General features: G+C 34.7%; 4 protein-coding genes across 6 annotated transcripts; 2 read left to right on the forward strand and 2 right to left on the reverse strand.

The window, feature by feature from the left end:
• Positions 1 to 3,227: 3,227 nt before the first annotated feature.
• Positions 3,228 to 6,143, forward strand: LOC124896263. Its single transcript, XM_047407802.1, has 7 exons — positions 3,228 to 3,294; positions 4,903 to 5,010; positions 5,111 to 5,208; positions 5,303 to 5,446; positions 5,552 to 5,656; positions 5,778 to 5,840; positions 6,021 to 6,143. Exons 1-7 carry the CDS (start codon positions 3,228 to 3,230, stop codon positions 6,141 to 6,143), a joined length of 708 nt encoding a protein of 235 aa, XP_047263758.1.
• Positions 6,144 to 6,373: 230 nt separating this feature from the next.
• On the reverse strand, positions 6,374 to 10,077 carry LOC107861181 (heavy metal-associated isoprenylated plant protein 28-like). The gene is made up of 3 exons (XM_016706545.2): positions 9,946 to 10,077; positions 8,047 to 8,122; positions 6,374 to 6,892 (listed from the first exon to the last, which is right to left on the reverse strand). Exons 1-3 carry the CDS (start codon positions 9,949 to 9,951, stop codon positions 6,543 to 6,545), a joined length of 432 nt encoding a protein of 143 aa, XP_016562031.1. The 5' UTR covers positions 9,952 to 10,077; the 3' UTR covers positions 6,374 to 6,542.
• Positions 10,078 to 11,390: 1,313 nt separating this feature from the next.
• On the forward strand, positions 11,391 to 12,986 carry LOC107861182. 3 transcript variants are annotated; one of them, XM_016706546.2, is made up of 2 exons: positions 11,391 to 11,447; positions 11,871 to 12,986. In XM_016706546.2, the coding sequence occupies exon 2, from the start codon at positions 12,200 to 12,202 to the stop codon at positions 12,608 to 12,610; it is 411 nt and encodes a 136-aa protein (XP_016562032.1). In that variant the 5' UTR covers positions 11,391 to 11,447; positions 11,871 to 12,199; the 3' UTR covers positions 12,611 to 12,986. The 3 variants fall into 3 exon arrangements, with proteins under 3 accessions (XP_016562032.1, XP_047262838.1, XP_047262839.1); XM_047406882.1 differs by lacking the exon at positions 11,391 to 11,447 and having other exon boundaries at positions 11,731 to 12,033; positions 12,110 to 12,986; XM_047406883.1 differs by lacking the exon at positions 11,391 to 11,447 and having other exon boundaries at positions 11,731 to 12,033; positions 12,124 to 12,986.
• A 148-nt stretch (positions 12,987 to 13,134) lies between these two features.
• On the reverse strand, positions 13,135 to 15,569 carry LOC107861183 (probable inactive dual specificity protein phosphatase-like At4g18593). The gene is made up of 3 exons (XM_016706548.2): positions 15,411 to 15,569; positions 13,596 to 13,938; positions 13,135 to 13,503 (listed from the first exon to the last, which is right to left on the reverse strand). The coding sequence occupies exons 2-3, from the start codon at positions 13,918 to 13,920 to the stop codon at positions 13,349 to 13,351; spliced, it is 480 nt and encodes a 159-aa protein (XP_016562034.1). The 5' UTR covers positions 13,921 to 13,938; positions 15,411 to 15,569; the 3' UTR covers positions 13,135 to 13,348.
• Positions 15,570 to 22,530: the final 6,961 nt, after the last annotated feature.

The following is a 22,530-nucleotide window of genomic DNA, read 5'->3' on the forward strand; positions in this document are numbered from 1 at the left end:
AGCTTAAGGGGCACCTTCTTATCGCACAACACTCCCGAGGCGAGCCTCCACTTCATCCAACCTGCTCCAATACGTTTAGAAAATCCTCATCAATCTCACCATTCCCTGGATCATAGACCCAAGATACTTAAAACTATCCCTCCTACAGACATCCTGGGAATCCAGCCCCACCACCACTTCGTCCTCCTGCCTCGAATCACTAAAATTGCATTTCAAATACTCCGTCTTGGACCTACTCAACCTGAACCTCTTAGACTCAAGGGTTTGCCTCCAAACCTCCAATTTGTTATTCACTCCCCACCCCCCGCGTCTCATCAATCAACACTGCATCATCCGCAAATAACATACACCAAGGTAACTCGCCTTGAATACTCCACGTCAACACGTCCATCACCGATGCAAAAAGAAACAGACTAAGAGTTGATCCCTGATGCAACCCTGTCTCAATTGAAAAATGCTCTGAGTCTCCTCCCGTCGTCCTCACCCGGGTCTTTCCTCCCTCGTACATGTCCTTAATAGCTCTGATGTACGCCACCGGAACCCCTCTCACCTCCAAGCATCTCCAAAGGACCTCCCTCGGGAAGCTAATTAAAATACAGGATGGATAGAAATGCTAACAACAACAACAACAACAAACCCAGTGTATTCCCACATAGTAAGGTCTGGGGAGGGTAAAATGTACACAGTCCATACCTCTACCTCTAAAGAAGTAGAAAGGCTGTTTCCGATAGATCCCCGGCTTGAGACACGGAGTAATAAACAAATTCATAGTAAAGCATGGAACAAGATGGCATAACATAAATACGACACCCACAAGTAATAGTAAACAGAGAAAAATAAATAGATTCGTAATAAAGTATGAAACAAGGTATCATAACAAGAATAATACCCCCACCAAGTAATGCCCTACACTAGCGACCCAAACTGACCCTAGCCTTCTGCCCTAATTCGCGTTCTCCAGATCTTCCTATCTAGGATCATGTCCTCAGTGAGCTGTAACTGCTCCATGTCCCGCCTAATCACCTCTCCCTAGTACTTCTTCGACCTACCCCTACCCCGCCTAAAACCATCCAAAGCTAGCCTCTCACACCTACAAACCGGAGCATCCATGCCCCTCCTCATCACGTGTCCGAACCATCTCAATCGGACTTCCCGCATCTTATTCTCCACTGGAGTCACACCAACCTTCTCCTTGATAGTCTCATTTCGAACTCTATCCCCCCTAGTCAGCCCACACATCCAACGCAACATCCGCATTTCCGCCATCTGCATTTTTTGAATGTGGGAGTTTTTAACTGGCCAACACTCCGCTCCATATAACATGACCGGACGGACTGCTACCCTGTAGAATTTGCCTTTAAGCTTGGGCGACACCTTCTTATCACACAACCCCCCGAAGCGAGCTTCCACTTCATCCATCCCACCCCAATACGGTGCGAGACATCCTCGTCAATCTCACCATTACCTTGAATCACGGACCCGAGATGGATAGAAATGCTAAATGGAAATTATAGTTTTTTTTTTCTCATTTAACAATTTGATTCTATCTCAATGTATAGTGTAAAAATGATGTGACTAGTAAGTATGGCAGATATGGATCAATTATTGCTGAATCAGAGAGTCCTAGATTGTTCCTGTTCTTATGGGTTGTCGGAAATGTCTAGTTGGGTGAGGGAAAAAAATCAGGTCTGTTCTCGTGGTACAATTTTATCACTTATCCATCAAAGGATCTTATCTAAATGTTTCTTAAACGGAATGTTATTACCATTTTTAAAATAAGAAATTTACCTTTACTTACTGGGCTTGTCCTTAGTTACTAGATTATGTCCATTACAATTCCTAGTTAGGGATTTCAGTTGTTTTTATGTATTTTAAGTAGGAATATATCCTGTTTACTCACTTTTAAATTTGTAAATCTCGTAATGGAGTCTACAACAACAACATACCCAGTGTATTTCCACATAGTGGAGTCCCTAGTGTACGCAGATCATACCACTACCTCAGGTGAAGTGGAGAGGCAAATCTCGTAATGGAGTCTCTACCTGGAAATTCTGAAACTTGAGTGGAATAGGAGGTGCCTGTGGACTCAAAAACTTTTAGCTTTCGAAAAGGAGAAAACTCCAAAACTTTTGTATTAATTCAACCTTTAAGGCTGACTTATATGTTAAAATGGAATCTTATTTGTAAATTGTTGTGCTTGGGGTACCTCATGAACATCTATAATAAGGTGTGGTCAGTCATTTGTTTTTTTGGCATTTACGCAGTTTCTAGAAAATGTCTAATAACAGTCATCTTTTCATTTGAGAATTGAGACGTCTTAAAATGTTTGATGCCATTCTATTTTACATAAATTTCACTACTTCCAAAGCTCAAATTTATTAGTTATTCAAAGTTTGAGATATGTGATCTCTGTGCTCCAACTTTTTCAAAATTTTCCATCATTGATGTAATATCTACGTGTCAAACAACAACAATGCAACCAGTATAATCCCACGAAGTAGGATCTAGGGAGGGCGGAGTGTATGCAGACCTTACCTCTACCTCAGTGGTACAAAGGCAGTGGTACAAAGGCTGTTGTTTCTGATAGACCCTCGGTTCTTGAAAAATTGCCCAAAGTAGTCCAGAAAAAAGTATCAGACGTACAGGAAGTATCAGATAGTAACAAAAACAGCAGGAACAGAAACTACAACAAAAAGCAAATACCTTACCAAAGCTGAAGCCAATTATTATCTGAGCTCATTTTATTTTTTCGTGTAGGAGGATATCATAATTTGGGACATTAATATTTGTTAGGTAGAATGAGTCGCTAAGTGTTTTATTGAATCAGTTTAAACCATAATGTGGTAATGTCTCTCAAAATTTGGATAGTATGTTATTATTAGCAGCTTATCCAGAGAAAAGTGTTTAGATTACTTTGTAACCGGCTCCTGATCATACCCGTTGCATCTCATTTGTTGTTACTTCATTTAATTAGAAAAATTAGTTCATTGATAAAGTTCATTCCAGTGCTTCTTCTCTCAATTTTTTGAATTGATTGCAGAGATTTCTTGACATTATCTAGATATGGTCAAAGGAAGCTATATTTAATCAAGAGAAAGTGGATTCTTTGTTCTAGATGTTTCTTATGCGAAAAAGAGGCGGAAACAGTTGGCCGTTTATTTCTTCACGGCAACATCACTAACCAATTATGGAACATCTTCATTAATCTCAGAGGTATAGCCTGGACAATGCCTAGAAAGATTTCTAAAGCTCTCTCCTTAGCTGGGAAGCAGCTGGAATTGGAGCAGACGAACAGTAGCAATACAGTACAGAAGATCAATCAAACTTAATTGTATTCTGTTGTTTTGTTTTTGGTGCAATCAGGTCTATTCAGAAGATATTATATCTATCCTAGACACTTTAGGTTCTTGTTAGGATGGTAGGCCTGTTTTGCTTACTTTTGCTCACATGTATATATGGTTTCTGTACAACCTATGTACTGAATTGTGCTTAACACATACTACAACCGTTACCTTCACAACAAAAAAAAAAAAAGAAAAAACGTTATCTAGATATGGTCGGTTGGCGTACATCATCTATAAGAAGAGTGACAGAACTCGTCAAGGCGATCTGTGATTTACTATTCATTTGTTACTTCAATTGTCCATAAATATAGGTCTGTGAATGTTGGCATTTAGTCAAGATAAAGAAGGAAAAGGACATCCAAGTATATAATTGGGTTGGGTAAGTAATATTTACTCAAGGTTCCCAATCTAAATTTTATCCTGCCAAGTTTGGCCAGGTCTAACTGAAATTCCTGGGAATAGGTATAGGGACAATATGATCGAGAACTGAAACTTAAGGGTGTATCAGATGTAGCTTGAGCGCCATAAACTGCCTTAGCTTATTGGTGAACCGAAACCTGAACCACCTTCTTTTTGTTAAAAATAAATTATCTATCAACTTCTTTTATACAGGAACCTTCGATTTTAATGTTGCTGAAACATTAATGAAAACTTAAAAGGCATATAGACATAACCTGCATTTGAGTAGGTAATCTCTCCATCCATGATACCACGTACCTTGGCATTACATTTGCATCTTCCGTTGAAATAAAAAAGGAAACCTTGATTTTATGTTTGGTGTACTGAAGTTAGAATCTAGAAACTGTTACTAGTTTTAGACCCTTCCTTTGCATACAAGCAAAGGGAGGGCAGTCATTTCCTGGTATGGGAAATTTGATTTCTCAAAGCTATACTATTTTAAGTAGGAATTACTTTCTGTTTTTTCTAGAGATGAAATGAACTATATGATGGTGAGTTACTGCATGTGTCGGACGAAAGAACGGCCTTACTTTGAATGGAAAGAGGATTTTTTTTCTTTACTGTTAAAGCCCTGTAAAAAAGTCCAATGTAGTTGCCTATTGTCAGGCTAGGGATGAGATGCAATTGTTCTTTACATTGAGGGAGCCTGTTCAGTTCTCCTCAACTGGCCATGACTTTATAACTCATTTTTTTCTTCATTCCCTAAATGAGGAAGTGTATACTTTATGTAAAGGACAGTGGTATTCTTTAGTAAATCATGACAAAGGAATAGTTCGTGTTGTGGTCATTTTATAGCTGCATGTCTTATTATTCTTCACGTCTAAGTATGTACATTTGTCATGGCACGCATACTACTTTTGATTCTCATAGTTGGATGGATATAATACTCATAGAAGTATGTTATCATGTGAAATCATATTCTTTAGCAGGATTATAGCTATAAAACTCTGAAAAGTCATGATCTTCTGTGAGTTTTTTCTTGGTGAGTTCATGACACGACGATTTTGTTTGTATACAATTCTAAAATTTTATTGGCATCCCCCCTTGGCGATCTTTGGATGGCTCAAACATTTAGTAGATGTCGAATATTGTCCTCCAGGTTCATGTGAAGGACCTCATTACCCCCTTGAGGCAGCCAAAGAGAAGGAAGCAGCTCAAAGGGCACCAAGCACGCATAGGACGTTAGAATATCATGAAAGTATGGAAGGTAAAATAGTACTAAGGGAGCTGTTTCTGTTTGTTGCAATTAATTTCAATGCTTCTATATCTCTATAGCATACTAGAATCTTACTACTCTTTTTGAACAGAGGAGATGATGCGTGGCTTGCAACAGTTGGGGTGGAAGAAAGTTGATGTTAGTTTTCACTCGGCGTTCTGGCCCTTTTTCGCTCATAGCAATATCTATGTAAGTTTCTAGATTGTAAGTCATATGGTTGTACAGAGAGAAATTCAGCGTACATTTTAATGAAATTAAAATGCCTGCTGCTGCCTCTAAAAAGGAAGAATCTAGTGACGAGTCAAGTGATGGATCTAGTTCTGAGCATGATAACAGCTCCGCAGAGGAGGACGCTGTTGTTAAGAAAGCACCTGTCGCTGCCTATCAAAAGCAAGATTCAAGCGATGAGTCCAGTTCAGATGATGATGTAAGGGCATATGTTAAAGTAGTATATGCAAATGTTGTCCCTTCACAGCTGAGTTGATGAAATTGGTGCGATATTGATGTATATATTTTGATAACTCTTTGACAGGAACCGGTTGCTGGTCAACCAAAAACGGTGAAAAACACTAGTGATAGCTTTGAAGAAACCAACTCTGATGAAGATAATTCTGATTCTGATTCTGGTGCAGACAAGGTTTGACTACTACATATTTGTCCTCTTACCATCTCATTGAATACATCTTATTAGCTTTTTCAGTATCTTATCTGATTTGTTGCTTGCATTTCCATGTTGTCTGATTATTTTCCATCTTTAGGGAAAGGCTGTTGCTGTATCTAAAAAGAAGGTTGAGTCTAGTGGCGACAACTGTGGTGAAGAGGTAGGCTGGAAAAGTATCCAACTCCTACTTCGATTTTTATGAACTTTGACAAGTCTCCATCTTTTGTTTTTTAATTGTATTTCATTATGTTTATATTGGCAATAAAATTTTCTTACTATGATCAGCATTTATTAAAAAACTTGATGAATATCAACCTTTTCGTTTCATTTTAAAATGTAGTGTTCGCAATCTATAGTTGATTGCAAATGTATATTTGTCCCAACACTGCTGGTTTACTTGGTTATAGTGCTGATTTCAACAGTAGTGAAGCCAGTTTTTTCCCAAAGCATATTCAAGATATAGGTATATATCAATATGATTTTCGGCCAAGGGTGTTAAACTGACCACCTTTCACTGGCTTGTTGCTCCGTCACCAGTTTCAATAAGAAGACTGTTGAAGTTGATGTTAGCTTTGTACCCTGTATAATATTAGTTGCTATATATCTATGTGAGTTTGCTCTTTTGCCATCTTCGAAAGAAAAAGTAAGCTGAAGAACAGTATTAACAACATGAAGAAAAAACTATATATGCACACTTTGAGATACAGATAATGCTAACAGAACAACACAAGTAGCAGATTTTGATTCCATTGTAATCCATAGTTTGCAAATCAAACATGTACTTGAAAAAAAAAAAAATAGAAACAAAGACAGCAACTAGAGCATTGCAATCCCCCTATTGAGAATATTGAATCAGCTGAAATCACATAATAGAACAGCCAGTGACATTATCATCACTAAACATGTGCCTGGTTTGTTCATCGAAAATAGCATTGTAAGGTAGCTCTGCGTAGGAACTGTGAGCATGGCCGTTGTAGCCATGCACGCGGTAGTTGTAGGAAGAAGGCGGGGCAAAGTAAGTGCCCGGCCTGCTGTAGAATGTGTCGTAATAATAATGGTTCATATAGTTATGGTATTCAGGATTATATGGATATGGCCATAGTTCAGCTCTCTTTCCAGTTTTTCTCACTGTTTTGAGGACCTTTTTCTGATCTGCCCAACCTGTTACTGTCACCTTTTGCATGTTCATGTCTATGTCAATGTTGTCCACTCCTATGAATGCCAAAAATGAAACAAAGTAAATCCAAAGGTTTGTTACATCACCAAGGGACTAAAGAAGACGATGTAAACATGCATTCTCACAGCCTGTTTGGTTAAGTTTTTGGAAAATTGAAAGTATTTTTTTTTTTTTGCTGAAGTGCTTATTCTAGAGAGCTGAAGTTTTACCAAGTTTTTATGAAAAAAGCTAATTATTTTTAAGTCATATTAGAAGTTGTTTGTCAAAATAAAGTTTTAGAAAAAATAGTTATTCCTTGAAACATCTTTGGAATCTTGGCGAAACACAAATAGTTGTAATATCCATAACAGTGTTCTTTAAATTGATTTGTCAAACATAAACGGCTTCTCTCCAAAATTTTTCAAAATCGCTTATTAATTTTGAAAGCCTGATCAGATTGGCTATTACTAATACATATATTAACTTATAAAAACTCAGAATATCAGAGACTTTTATCACTTAGTTATCAAAGCTTCCTTGGCAAATTAACATAGATGCATTGTTTTAATACGTTCTGCTATACATAATGGCCAACTGAACGTACGTACTACTCTTACACTTGAGAAAATAAATTAATAGAATAAGGATTTAAAAAATATCAATTCTTCAAATCATATTAATGGGTTTAGGATCCCAAGACTAATTGGATAATGAAGAAAATCCATTCTATATTTCTATATAAAAGCATGGAGACACAAAAAAATCCTCACCAGCTGTGTGAATGACGACTTTGGTCATATGTCTATTTGGTGGATGATAATTTAAACGTTGGCTCCAACTAAAGCTTGCAAGAAAATTATTTTATAGGAAAAATCATTGTATAAAATATGCTTTATATTTATTACAGTTCAATTACAAAGCTCGGCAGGGTTGTCTTATCAAAAAAATCAAATACAAAAGGGGAGGAGCAAAGGATAGTCGGTACGTGGGATAAGGATACTAATATTTGAAAAGAATTGAGATTTTATCGCATGTTTGGTGTGAGATGATAGCCAATTTGGGATTATTGTATTTCATAATTTGTAATAACATGATGAGATTATTATCCCATATTAAAAGATTAAAATAAAATAATCTCATGAAATATTTCTGTTTATTCATCCCGCCTATCAAACTACCACTGAGGTTTATTGTGAGAAGAGATACGAACCATGAAGCTTCTTGAGAGCCTTCCTTACTTTGCTTTCGCATCCTTGACAGTCCATGTGCACTCTCATTTCCACGATCTAAAATCAATAATGTATAACTAATTTAGAATTTTATGTATTACAAGTTCGTAATATAAAAAATATTTATACAATTAAATCACTTGTAATGAATTACAAAGAATTTTTATGATAAACATGGATTGACGTCTGATAAAATTGATAACTAACTTGCTACTATCATATATTGAAAAATTCACCAGCTTTAACACTTTTCCTATTTTAAGCATTTATTTGTTAATAATCTCTCTCATACAACGGCTACGGCGCAATATGCGTAAGTCATGATGAAAACAAATTAAAGTGGATTGTTCCACACTTATTTTTAACAAGGCTAAATTTTTTAGCATAACACAATCTTATATTCAAGTAGAGAAATTGGAGTGGAAGAGCCACTTCGTACATATTTTTTTTTTGTGTGTGTGTGTGGGGGGGGGGGGCATCCACTAGTTTAACTTTTATTTTATTTTTTCATGCAATTCTTCTTGACCTCGACAGAAAAAAGATAGCAACAATTAACTTTTTGCATATTGTTACTTAAAAAGTGTTCATTGCTACTACTTTATATATTATTTATCTTCATTTGACTAGAAGATATATGTAGATAATATTATAGATAGGCGGATATATGTTATTCATATACTTGTCCAAGGAGAGTGAATTTACCATTCTTTGTCCGGAAATTACACTGCATAAATAGGTTGAATTAATATATATATATATATATATATATATATATATAGGATCGCCCAGTTCCTATAGAACGTATCACTAAAATATCCCTAGAGGAGTATGTGTATGTATATATATACACACGTGTACTACTATGTTAAATCTCCTTGATACTGTGTATATAGATATATAACTTTTTTATATTTTGACTCTTCTTAATAAACATCTTAGTTCTGCTACTAACACTAGTTATAACAAGTTATTAATTCCTGAATATTAGGTTATCAAATTTAGATTACTATGCGCAAATAATACACATATATAGGTAACGACTTTAACCAAACAGTAAAAAGAAATATGGTCACTAGCTAGGTGTACATATTAAGCTCTTTAATACACTAGCATCAAAAAATTGAGATAAATTAGCTAGGCAACTCTTTCTCATTTATCTATGGTCTTCAAAGCATTCATATATTCAAACATATATACCGAAGAAGAACAAAATTTGGGAAAAATATCACTTTAAAGAAAGACAAAATTTTATTTGGAAAGCATGTCTAAGAGCTTGAAGTATAGAAGTGAAATGATAACATAATAAGAAGAGAATGAACCCACACAATGGTCAAATTTATCTCCTACTAACAATAATCCAACGAAAATAAACCCAAAGGAGATGAAAATAACATGAGAAGACATAACTAAAAGTGCAAAGAGTTAGAAACCAACTTCTTTCTCCATTTTCATATATACACACTGTGATATAGTATATGCATGTATCTCTCTACGATATAAACATGCAGAATCTAAATTAATTAATGTGCGTTACGTTTTTAAGGTGAAACATTGGAAAACACACACACACACACATTTTTGTCCTAATAATTAAACGCTATATCTATGTTAGGAAATTACTAAAGATGTACAGATTTTAAATTAAGAACCCAGTTATTAGCATTTGAAGTTATTATATATATACAAAACTCATAAAGTTCAATTAATCCTGACTCCAAAGTCTCAAAACATATAAACGCACACGCTCATTATCGATAACAAAGATTATGATACCATATATATTATTCTTTATTTTCTCCTTTTGTTAGGAGGGTTGCGAATGGCAATTAACTTAACATAAAAAAAAAAAAAAAAAAGAAGACATGATTTAAGAAGCAGACCGTCATATTCTGGGGCTTTGAGAAGATGGAGGAGCTAGCAACACAAATGTAGACTTCCTTTAGATGAAATAATGTCTTAAGTTTAGTTTGTCTGCCTTTGTGTGTGTGTATGTGTGTTTTTATATACACACAAACTTGACCGGGACAGGCATGTCTATCTATTAATTGGAGCGTATACACATAAGAAAGATAAGGAAAAATAACATAAAATCGTTTTTTTTTTAAAATGTGGTCTGACCCACAATCGTATTATCTTTTCCTCTTCTCACATTTTTATTTGACCATAGGTTGTTAATAAACAATTTTATGAGACAAATCTTGTGGTGTGAGGGCCACAAAAATTTCAAGAAAATAATAAAGATTTGTTGGGCCATTTAGAAAGCACAATGAAGTTGCTGCTTTGATAGCTAGCTAGCTATAGCCTATAGTCTATTAATCTATTCGATCAACTCCTTGTTTTGAGGGAAAGGTATATAGCTGCTATATGATAGAAAATAGTATATTCTTCCTTCGCTTTTATTTGTAGATCATGTTAAAAACAGATAGAAACTTATTCCTTCCCTCTTTATAATTTATAATAAACAAAGGCTATTTTATTATTATCATCTCACTTATTTTCTTTTTTACTATTTTTCTTTATATCGTAGTTTTTGTATACTACGAATAACAGAGCTTGTTGAATTCTGTTTACAATAAATTTTAATTGATGGAAAATAAATAATTACAGATAAAATATGAAGAAATATAATTTTATTGATAAGCAATTTTGATACGATTTTGTTCCTTCCTTAATTCTTCTTTCTTGATTACATCCATTATTATTCGCGGACCGTCAGTAGTGTATTTCTCGAACGTAGAAAAATTTGGATTTGATCTCCATGATAGGAGAATTTGTAGATATTCTTGATGTATTTGATTATCAAGAAGAGAGAGAGTTGATCTCTATGTAATATTACACATGAGTTTATGAAATTTTCGAGATGTTTCTTCAAGGGAATATGATACCCTTTAAATAGGAGTAATTTAGGATTTATATAGAGTATCCTCCAAGAAATCTAATAGGATTGGACTCATCTTATAAAGTTGTGCAAATTTTCGATGTCTACACCATCAAATTGGAATTGATATAATGAAGATTAATCTATAAGAAAATCATTGAAATTGTAGGGTATTTTACTAAATTTGTCAATAGCCTTAAATATCAGACTAGCAGCGTACATAAGTCATAACGCTGTGCACTTGATTGAGTACGATAAAAGTTTTTACCATATTTCAAAGGCTAGCAGTTGCTTCGCAGTTTACATGATATTGACACCCAACTAGCTCTTATTGATATCTTTTCTTGGTTCTATAATTTGTTCTCACAATTATAGTAAAATAAAGGAAATATGATTTTTCCAAGAATATTTAAGACAAGTTGTTTTCGGAATGTTGCCTGTTGTTGGTAAATAAAGCACAATGGAAAGGATTGGTTAGCATATACTCCCTCAGGCAACATTCAGGTGTATAATAGTTCTACTTTTTACTCCCTCCAACTGGTAATGTTTTACTTTTAGAGAGTCAAATTATGTGGATTTCGATAACATTTTAAGATATATTTTTTATATTTATAGAAAAGATTGCAACTTATTATAGTATCTTTTGTATAATTTTTGAACATCTAAATTTAAAATTTAAAATGTTGCATTAGTCTAATACAATTTAGCTCCGAAGATTAGTCAAATTGACTCTCAAAAGGTGAAATATGGCAAGTGAAGGGAGGGAGTACAAGTTAGGATGTCCATAAAGAATATGCGTGTTAGAGATCTTTTTAGTCATTGGAAGGAGAGTATCCATATTTATCCGTACTAAAGCTACCTTTTTATGTATATCATGTACTAGTTCTTATATTATGAAACTGAATTTTCAAATGGAACATATAACAGGTTTCTTTAATCTAATCCAATCCAAGCCCATTGCCTTGGATTAGCCTCTAGATGCCGCAGAATTGTCATCTTATTCTTGGAATAGAGCGGCACCAATCAAGAAAAGAACGGCAAAAAATAAACAATATTGCATGCATTTGATAAAACTTAGGACCAGCAACAGGTGAAAACCACAGCTTTCATTGGTTTGTACATCAAATATTTTTGTCTCTTCTTATAGTAGTGCACAATAAATACAGTTTCTCTCAAGCAGAAAAGCAAAGAAAAGTCATCAAGAAGAAGCAATTATTTGAGAACATAAGGTGTTGAGGATTCAAAGCAAGCAAACGATGGCAGAGAAGGAAGGAGCAATTATCAAGAAGGGGCATGAAGAAGGTTTGAAAATGGCGGGTTCCCTACTCGAAGAATTCGGACTCCCAATGGGGCTCCTCCCTCTTGCTGATGTGATCGAAGTAGGATTCGTGAAGAACACAGGCTACATGTGGATCCAGCAAACTAAAAAAATTGAGCACAAGTTCAATATGATCAGCAAACAGGTAAGTTATGACACTGAAATAAATGGTTACATTGACAAGAAGAGAATCAAGAAGCTCAAGGGCGTGAAAGCTAAGGAGTTGATGATATGGCCTCCAGTTAATGAGATTACAGTGGATGATCCTCCCACTGGCAAGATTCATTTCAAGAGTCTTGCTGGCATAACCAAAACTTTTCCAGTTGAAGCTTTTGCTGCTGGCCAGTAAGGGGAATCATCCATGCATATTTTCTCACTAATGGCACTTGTGTTTTCTGTACTCTTGCTTTCTTTCTCAACTTTTAGATGATCAGCTCCACTCCGAGCTAAATAAGAATATTTCAATGTTGAGACATATTTTGTATTAAAAGAGTGAGGGAAAAGTACAATTCTATTTTGGTTGTCATCAAAATTCACTGGAGTTGCAACAAATAACATGGAACAAATATGAGTTTAAAAATCGGAAACCAAAGATGATTTCGTTTGAGCTAAAGGATTAACTTTTACTCCTTCATAGGAGTTATACTTGTATCAATAGGTAATAAGCAAAATGACTAATCCATTGTTATTTGTGTTTTAATAGTGTTCAAGCATTGCAGTTTCTGTTTGGCATCAAAATAAAATGTTTAAGAGCTTTCTGATAACTGTTCTGTTCTTTCGGGATAAACATATGTTACCGTTTTGTTTCTGAAAGAGAAAAAAACATTCTGACACATGATATAGAACAGTGAGCACATTAGGCAGAAAAACATATTAAAGAGAGAACGATACTGTTAGCAGCTTCATTAAAGCTATAATTGCTTGTTATTGACTTTACATCAAATACTCCATCAGTTAAAAAAACGCCTGCTTGCTTCCAACTATCATGTAGCGCTCTATACCCCTAATAATACATAGGAAGACTAGAAGTTCTTAACTGATTTACATAACTACTAACCACGCCTCAACAGAAAACTCAGGCAATTATTTAAAGCTGACACTCATCTAGTCGACTCTTGTGCAGCTGAAATGCAGGGTTAATCCATGCTCCACAGTTGCACTGCATGCCTGCCCAATTGAAGTAACCGAGCCGAGCTTTGCAACCCAGGCACTGAAGCTTGTCTTGGACACAACCTTCTTCCACTGTTAGATGAGAATGAGTTGACATTAGTAATTTGAAAGGACAGAAAGCAATTCTGTATAGGTATAAAAGAACAGTTAGGAATGAGACCAACCAACTTGCATCCACTTCATGGGCTCAACAAAAATAGAGGAACATTGAGGTGACTCCTTATACGGGTTGTCGCTTCTCTTTTTCCACTTGAAACATATTTGGCCTTCGCCAGGTTCATGTGGAACAACTTGCTCTTCTGATGCAACAATCCTTCGACATTTTTTGCATCGGTATATAACTTGAGGTTTTGGATCAATACTATCGTCAGAGCTTTTTTGAGAACTATCAATACTAACGTCAGAGCTTTTTTGAGAACCATCAATAATAACGTCAGGGCTTTTTTGAGAACTATCAATACTAACATCAGAGTGATTAGGTGCTTCCATGGTACTAGGTCACTTTATCTGTTTACAGTCAATGGAAATCACAGTGTAAGAGAAGAATATTGCAGAGCTACCAAACATATTCATAACAAGGAGAAACTATCTAATAGTATCTTGCATGTGTAAGAATAACCATGATTTACTAAATCGACTCATGAAAGTGTGATAAGACATGTAGACCATTTTGTGAAACACATAAAACGCCTGTATAACGAGTTAGTAATCAAACATCTTTAAAAACCATGGAAGATGTAGTTCAACATATTGATGTCTTGTATAATTCTACATGGTTGAAGCTAGCTTTACTCCATTATCAGAAATTGATATGGGTCAGCAACTTCAAATGGCATAAAAGCAATTACAGGTTTATATAGCATGTGAACATGAACTTATAACCAAAGATCCATCTTGCCACTTTGCTGTCGTTATTTTTTCCTTTCTAGCTTGTCTTGATTTCTCGTTTTAGTTGCTTTGCATCTTGCTAGTGTACTGTCATATTTTTCTTGCAAATATGATTCATGTTCCCTTCTTTTGAGCTGAAGGTCTATCACAAACTGCCTCTCTACCCCACAAAGGTAGGAGTATGGTTTGCATACATCCTATCCTCCCCAAATTCCACTCGTGGGATCATACTAGGTATGTTGTTGTTGATGATGAGAATTATGTATACAATATAATTAGTTTGAAGGGGTGGCCATGGATTCCTGTGAACCAAAGTTCACCCTTAAGATCCATCAACTTCCCCTGATTGCAGAACTATAAAACAGAATGAAACTAGATAGGACTTGGAATCAATTAACTACCTCAAATCTCAATCCCAAAGGACCCAAATAGTTAAGAGTCAGCTATATGAATCTCCTATATATATTCCACACTATTCTGAGTTTTTCCATTGCAATACTGCACAATTCGTAACGTTTCAATATTCGACCTAGTCCTCTAGGTAATTAACTAAGCCTCAACCAAGTGCACCACTTAACCTTCTTATAGCATGGTGCCAGCCGATAATACTACACCAATTTTAGAAAATATATACATAAAATACCTAGTTTTACCGAGAGACCAGTACAGGTTCACGTAACAAAATACTAGACCAGTATCCTATAGACCCAAAAAACCAAAAGGCTTGCATGTCATGTCACACAAACTGTGCATGTGCACGCCTTGGCAGTATTCTAAATCAGGTCAAAATTGAATATCACAATGTCCTAAATAACTAGACTTCAATCACTTCACATTAACAAATGTATAAATAATTGTGTATAAATGACAGTAACATTGAATCATGTTCATGGCTTGATAACAAAACCGCAAAAAAAAACCTTACAGAGAAACAGATTACAAATAGGACAGTCCAATTCTTAAATAAACAAACTTTTCTCAACTCAGAGAAACACCTGATTTGGATATATGAAATTAACAATAATCATATAAAATCAGAAACATACATATAGTGATTCAGGAAATTCGTAAAAAGAAATACTACAACTTACCGTGATGATTTTTTCTGTGTGTGTGTGTTGGGTTGGGGGGGGGGGGGGTGGAGAGAAAGAGAAGTGCGTTAATTTCGCAGGAGAACAAGAACGAGTTTGCAGGCAAGAAGGAGGATTGCTTTATTTGAAGTGTATTTGGGTGTTTTTTTAGTCCAAGTCCCAAATCAACTGGGTTTAGGGTCTCTACTTCGAATGGGTTTCGGTTTGGGTTTGGTCTTGGGCTTACAAGTAGTCCATGTCCAATCTTGCCACCCCGATTCCCAACGGCTCAAGTCCACAAATAGTCGATTTTAGGATGGATCCCTATTTAACTCAGGAAAAAGAACATAAACATATACTTTAACTTACTATATTTACATCCGTATAAAGTAATTATAAAAAATTTAAATAGTTATGTATCTTCGTTGGATATATCGGGAACTAATTATGTATCTCGACAGACCAAAATAAAAAAAATTTATATGGAAATCTAATTATGTATCTTTACAAAAAAAAAAGCAAATGGAAAAAATGTATCATCATTGGATGTATGGGGAGCTAATTATGTATTTCGACAGACCCGAAATCAAAATTTCAGTATTATGCAAAATGTCTGAATTTTCTATACTTAAAACAAAATGTACCAGATTTTTAGCACGTACAACCATCAAACCAGAGACCAAAGCAAGGCTCAACAAAACGGAAAGTATCATAGTACGCCGTCCTTTCCTGAAATGGAACTTTCATATTGGAGCAAGAACTAGCATGAAAGTCGATCAATTACAATCGGTACGGTTGTTCCTATTTCATTTTCTTCTTCCAAGCCCTTCTTAGAAAGCACTCACTGAGTTACTTACGGAATCTCAAATCTCTAATAAAAAGGAAAGAAGAGAAAAAACTGGGAGTTAGTGCCTGCTTGCTTACCAAGTGATCCTGGCTTTCCATTCCTCTCCCGTTCGATTCATTCCACTCGTCCGTCTAAGTATAGAAAAAAAAAAAAGCAAATATAGCATCTTCAGGCACATATAACAAACATTTCTTACGTCACTTCGACGACCAGATCTCGTATCTATTTACCCAAATGGAATATTGAAATAGACGGAGTTTATTTCATATTTTAACGTGTAAAAGTTGATTCAAAAAGTGGAGTTCTCTCTAGTCTTTCACTAGTGGGATTCCGCCCTCTTGGTCAAGTTCAACGTGTTTCTCATTAAAGGGTTGGAATCAGCATTTAATGTCAAGGCAGGATGATCAGTAAAAAGTCGCTGAAATTGACCATAGCAAGAGTATCTCAGCTCTCGAATCTGGAGATCCCTGTTCTCGAACTCGAGCAATCGGTTATATTCCCGTTGAGAGGGACAATTGTGTTGGGTTCGAAATCGAGAGGGCGTCATGCGGAAACTTAAAGTTTGCAAACCAAGACGGTGATAATTCAGATGACAAATAAAAATATACTAAAAACATATTATTGAATATAGTTTGGCCAATTGACCTACATATTATAAACTAATATTATTAAAAACATGAAAACAATGGGGTAGTCTCCCTGAACAAGACTCTTTTTAAGGACTACATTGTGGATGCTATTGTGTTATGGTATGAGAAGGGGGTCTTCTATTTATAGATGTCCAAAGCCTTTTCTCCAAGAAAGAGGTTGGCCAAATATGAATTTTTTTTATATTTTCCTTACAAGAAAAAGTAAAACTTAAATTTGGTAAGAAAATCGGGACAAAAATCTTAACAAATTGCAGAGTTCCTTCTTTACTTATGCCCAATACTCCCCTCTCTTTAGAGAGCAGAAAAGGGCTCTTTTCATTTTCCAGTGTAAAAATTCAATTTTGGAGCGAAGATTCATAGCTTAAATTGTGAATCATGACCTGAATTTATGTTGTTTTTTTCCCTTTAACTAATTAGGACCAAAGTTTATAAATTTCTTGCAAGTCTAATTAGTTTATATTCAGTCACACAAAATTGAAATTGTAAACATGTGTCTAAAATTATAAATTTCGTTTAAAGGTTTGGAGGTCATATACATAACACTACTGGAGTTTATGCATATATTGTTAAAATTTATTTTGCTTCTATTTTGTGTTACATATATAATGGTAGAAAAATATTTTAGTTATAATCTAGAAATATTTTTGGATATCCATTTTTGCTTCTAAGATTAAAATCTGCATTAATTGCAGAAGTTTCCCAAGGGTATTAATCTTCAAAAAGAATTAGGCTCCAACCTTTTATTCTTCCTTGAAAACATGAAGGGTAGAAAAATATTGTAGTAGTAGTATTTATGCTCATGGCCATAATGATATCCCGTGAATTTTACACTTTGATCTTCCAAAAAAAAAATATTTCCTCAATATATGTTATTATAGAAAAGATCTTTGTTTTGATGATAGACAAATCTAGTGGGAGCCTTAACATTGTCAATCTCTTTAAGGGACCAAGTTCACCTCCTATCAATTTACGGCAGTCAACTTCCCAGCTGTACGTTGTATTTGCGTGCTGAAAGTTGGTGGATACAGAATAAGCAGAGGCTTTGCAGTATTTTTACCACGAACAATGAGAATGGTTCTAGATTTTTCATGTCTCATATATATTCAAAAGGATGAGAAATTAAAGCTAGGTCGAGCTTTACACTTTCAAAAAGGGAATCTTTCATCCTTACTCGCAACAACGGCCTGCTTGACTAAAACTCTTCTGTTCTTAGTCATTATTGTATTTGAATCTTAGTATTTTGCTCTTAATATGAAACCCTACTCTTTTTAGCAAACTTGTACATTTATTTGTAGTTTCATTCACTCCTTTTTGAAGACAATGTTAGCTGGAGCTATAAGTCATTTGGTTGGGAAATAGTTATCCCCGAGATAATTAATTTCGGAATTAGTATCACTATGGTGTAAATAGTGGGATAAATTAACACGGTATTAACTAATACCTCCAACCAAACTTGGGATAAAATAATCCATCATTTTATCCCGAGACTACTTATCTCTTATACCTCACACCAAACGAAGGTTAGAGTTAGTCTGTACTTGAATTGACTAGAGTCAGGGGCAGATCTATGGTAGCGAGTGTGGGTTCCCGGAGACTCGCACCCGCTACCATAAGGCTTATAATTACATAAGAAAAATTGCCAAAACGTTTAAATATTAACAGGTGGAATCCCATAAACAATTCAAGGAATGAAAAAGTAGTAGGGAAGGAACCCCTTAGCTCTAAGTGTGTTTCTTGGGTAGTTGAACGTGGGTTTGATTCCCTATGGAGGTTCTTATTTTTGTCCATTTAATTCTTTTCAGCTCCTGCTTTTTATTGGAATCCATAAGTTTGAAATGTTGGATCTACCTCTGGCAAGAGTTAGTCGTTCCAGACTGTGGCAATAGAGTTATATTCTCATGTGTGTCTTGTGATAGAGTTGTTGCAAGAAGTCTAGGATACACTGCTTGAATACAGTGAAGTGGTTGAAAAATCTCACGATATAGGTCATGGTTTTACCCCTTGAGGAAGCTTTACCATTTTGTGCTTGTTCCTAGTTTCTTGATCACTGTTTGAGTGCTTAGGGACCTGGTTCCTATCAGATAATGGATTCACTCAAAGTCTCAAACCATCAACTATTAAGTTCATACGATGAGAATAATTCTAACCTTGTATAGAATAATAGTAATTAATCAACCTATCATCAAAGGTTTAAACACTGATAGTGCAATTAACATTTGCAATTTGCATTATCCATCCAATACCTTCTTGTATGTTCTCTCTTTCTTTTTCCTACCCTTTCTAATAAATCTGTAAATGGATACAGACACATGCTTTTGTTAATCGATTGCTTATAATTAAGAAAGTCTTTAGACGCTAATTGACAGGTGAAATAACATTTGAATCACTTTTAACCATCTATTTACTATAATAATGAGGTACAAGGAAGTCATTATGAGAACAAATTAGATTAGGTATTAGTCTTTCCTTTATTATGCGTCATTTGAAAACGAAATGGCCGCAATTTTCTGATGACATAAGACGACTTGAGAGTCACACATCCATTGTTATATATTTCATCTAGTTCAGATAGTACGTCAATATGTCTCCTGATCAAGACATTATCTTTTATTCCTCTGTTTCAATTTGTTTGTTTAATTCTTTTATCAAAATTGAAATAAAGAGAGCAGTTTTGTTTTTATTTAAATGGAGATTATCTTTTCTTAATCCTCAGTCCACTTCTTCATGTATGTAAATTTTCTTTTATTTATTTATGAGATAAGGCACTATTACACTCACCCACCCTGAACTATAGTCAAAGTTGCTATGACACTTTTTAATTTTACTGGGTTCTATTACCTTCTAAACTCAATTTTACATTATTATTGTCCATCTTTTGTGCTTACGTGACACCTTTTGTGCGCACGTGTCATCTTTTGTGCTCACGTGCCACCTTTACGACACATCTTAATCAGTGAAGGAGCCAGAATTTTCACTGAGGGGGTTCAGAAGTAAATATACGGACTAGTCGAAGGGAGTTCAACATCTACTATATATAGATAAAAATATTTTTGACCATGTAAAAATGGTACACCCTCCGTCCCATTTTATGTGTCGTCATTTGATCGGGCACGGAGTTTAAGAAATAAGGGAAGACTTGGTAAAGTTTACCAAATTATCCTTTATAAAAAAATGTGCCAATATCATTTTTTTTTTTAATTAAGTGGGACCAATAAGGGTAAAAGGGTAATTGTGCCTTTAAAAGGTTGCCAAATAAGGAAAGGCGACACTTATTTTGGGACGGATTAAAAAGAAAATGATGACACATATGTAGATCCGCCACTGATCTTAATTGCAAGTTTTTTTAGGGCACAAAAGTAGTGGACAATATATAATACAGTAAAATTGAGTTTAAAGGGTAATAGAATCCCCTGTAAAATTAAGATGTGTCGTATCAACTCTGACTATAATTCGAAAGATAATAGTGTTTTATCTCTTTATTTATTTTATAAAGAGTGTTATATTTGTTATATATAGCTAGTCTCTCATTTCATAGTTTTTAATTTTAGTTCACATTAATGATTGATATATCTACAAAATTATCTTTTTAGTATGTTATATTCACCTGCGCATAGCGATAACTTTAGTGCACCGAGCTACCTTTTTTTTTTTTAATATGTTATATTCACCTGTTCGTAAATAATCAAACTAAGACTCTAATGTGGCGAAGGTAGTATAATTTAAAACTTGAATCGTAAAAAGAAGATAAAATTTAAAAGATCCCAATCAAATCATCACTCATATATGATTATCACTTTTCTATTAATGGACTAGGGTAAATCATGACTTGTGGCTAATATCACAATAGAGTAAGACATTAGACACCATGCTTTTCACTTTAGGAGACACGTACAAAAGAGCCACCATGCATATATATAACAAATCAAGGATCCCACAAACACCAAAACTTTAATTTCTTTCATGCATAAAATAGAACCAATCGATAGCTTCCAAATATTCCAAACTTTTGGGGTCTACACTTTTCGTAGAGATGTTTGCTTCTATCAAATAGATTCCTTTTACTTCTAAAGAGGACCACCCTTACACGGATTCCATGAAAAAGTGTTTTCCAATTTTGCTGACCAGAAGATTCTTATAAGAACTATTTGATTCCATCTAGAAGCTGAATGAAATGATTTGTATTTTGTCGTTTATGTTCATGGATATATACAATCCACAATTGTGTCACTCAAATTTCGAAACTCAATCAAGAGAAAAAGAAATTAAATGTACGTACTACGTACTAAATATACAGGATTTAGCGAAGGACAAATTTTATAGCTAAACAGTAAAAGCCATCATTAATCTAGCGACAAATTAGCACAAGGTTTCCATAGCAACAAGCAAAATAGCGACGGGTTAGCGACGAAGTTCATAGCCGGTTCCAGTGCCGGCGCGGTTACCCATTTTGCTGACCAAAAGATTAGCAATACTAATTAATTGATTTCAAGAGAATCATACATGAATAATGTTTTGTATTTGTTGTGTGTTCATGGATATATTCAAGTGTTCACAATTGTCACTCAAGACTAAATGAAGAGCACCTCATGTGAAACCTCCCTGAATAGTCCAATTTACAATTACAAGCCAAGAAGCAACGAACTAGCTCGTTGTTATCTTTGGGCCCAAATATTTTCTTAAACTAATTACGACTTTTAAAAACAAACTACTTCAGGTAATAATTTATGAAATGATCTAATATAATTGGAAAAAATAGGTGGAACAATCCGTTTTAGTAGGCAATCAAAGTTTAGCCACCGTTTGAAATGAAATTAAAAAGTAGCATTTTTTTTAATGCCAAAAATAATTAACAATGGAGTGAAATAGATGAATATGAACTCATCATACCTCTTTGAACTCAATTGACAATGCCATGGAAGTTGAAACTCCATAGCTAATGAGAGTGGAAGTAACTTCTAATTAAGAAGTTCTTCATGGTTTAATATGATAAACTCATTGCTAAATTATTCTCAACATGAAGTTATCTTTACGTGTCAAACATCCCTACCTGGTTAACATTTTCCAAGCTACATATGCATGAAATGTGACACACATGCAGTAATATATGTCGCTTGTTTAACCTTTTAAGCATTTCTCTAGCCAGCAATTTAATCAATCATTCAAGTCAAAACTCTTCCACTAATAATGTGTTCTAACTTCTATGGTGGATGGCTTCCTATATTATTCTCCAACATGTCCAATTTACAGGATGAGATCATCAGCAGGTCGTAACAGTACACTGGGTTCCACATGGATAGAAATCATTAAGATTTTCCGTCTTGATATAATTTCCCAAATTCATAATTTTTGAACTAGCAATAGTGAGATGGGAATTGATAGCAGTGAATGTGACTATATGAAAAAAAGAAGATAATGATTAATGTTTTTCTAATTAATTACTTAGTATGCAATAATTTCATGCTAAGCACGATAACTGATTTAACTGATCTTTGTTCCTTACAAAAGTGTCTGAATCAGAAAATTGTGCAAGGAACAAAGAATTAAGTACATGTCTTTATCTACGCATGCAACACAAACAGGAGAATCAACTAATTGAAGGGATTTCTTGTCTATAAATACCTCTGTTATGCATGCTTTAATATTC

Source organism: Capsicum annuum, chromosome 2 (genome assembly GCF_002878395.1).
Source record: "Capsicum annuum cultivar UCD-10X-F1 chromosome 2, UCD10Xv1.1, whole genome shotgun sequence".
Classification (NCBI taxonomy): domain Eukaryota; kingdom Viridiplantae; phylum Streptophyta; class Magnoliopsida; order Solanales; family Solanaceae; genus Capsicum; species Capsicum annuum.

Bases quoted from the DNA above. Each gene is read 5' to 3' on its own strand.
- LOC107861181 (XM_016706545.2), bottom strand. The intron at 6,893-8,046 runs GTTCGTATCTCT...TGGCATTCATAG, and splicing joins GGCTCTCAAGAAGCTTCATG to GAGTGGACAACATTGACATA.
- LOC107861183 (XM_016706548.2), bottom strand. From the start codon at position 13,920: ATGGAAGCACCTAATCACTCTGATGTTAGTATTGATAGTTCTCAAAAA. The intron at 13,504-13,595 runs GTTGGTCTCATT...CTCATCTAACAG, and splicing joins CATGAAGTGGATGCAAGTTG to TGGAAGAAGGTTGTGTCCAA.
- LOC107861182 (XM_016706546.2), top strand. From the start codon at position 12,200: ATGGCAGAGAAGGAAGGAGCAATTATCAAGAAGGGGCATGAAGAAGGT.
- LOC124896263 (XM_047407802.1), top strand. From the start codon at position 3,228: ATGCCTAGAAAGATTTCTAAAGCTCTCTCCTTAGCTGGGAAGCAGCTG. The intron at 3,295-4,902 runs GTAGCAATACAG...ATTGTCCTCCAG, and splicing joins GGAATTGGAGCAGACGAACA to GTTCATGTGAAGGACCTCAT. The intron at 5,841-6,020 runs GTAGGCTGGAAA...TTTAAAATGTAG, and splicing joins GCGACAACTGTGGTGAAGAG to TGTTCGCAATCTATAGTTGA.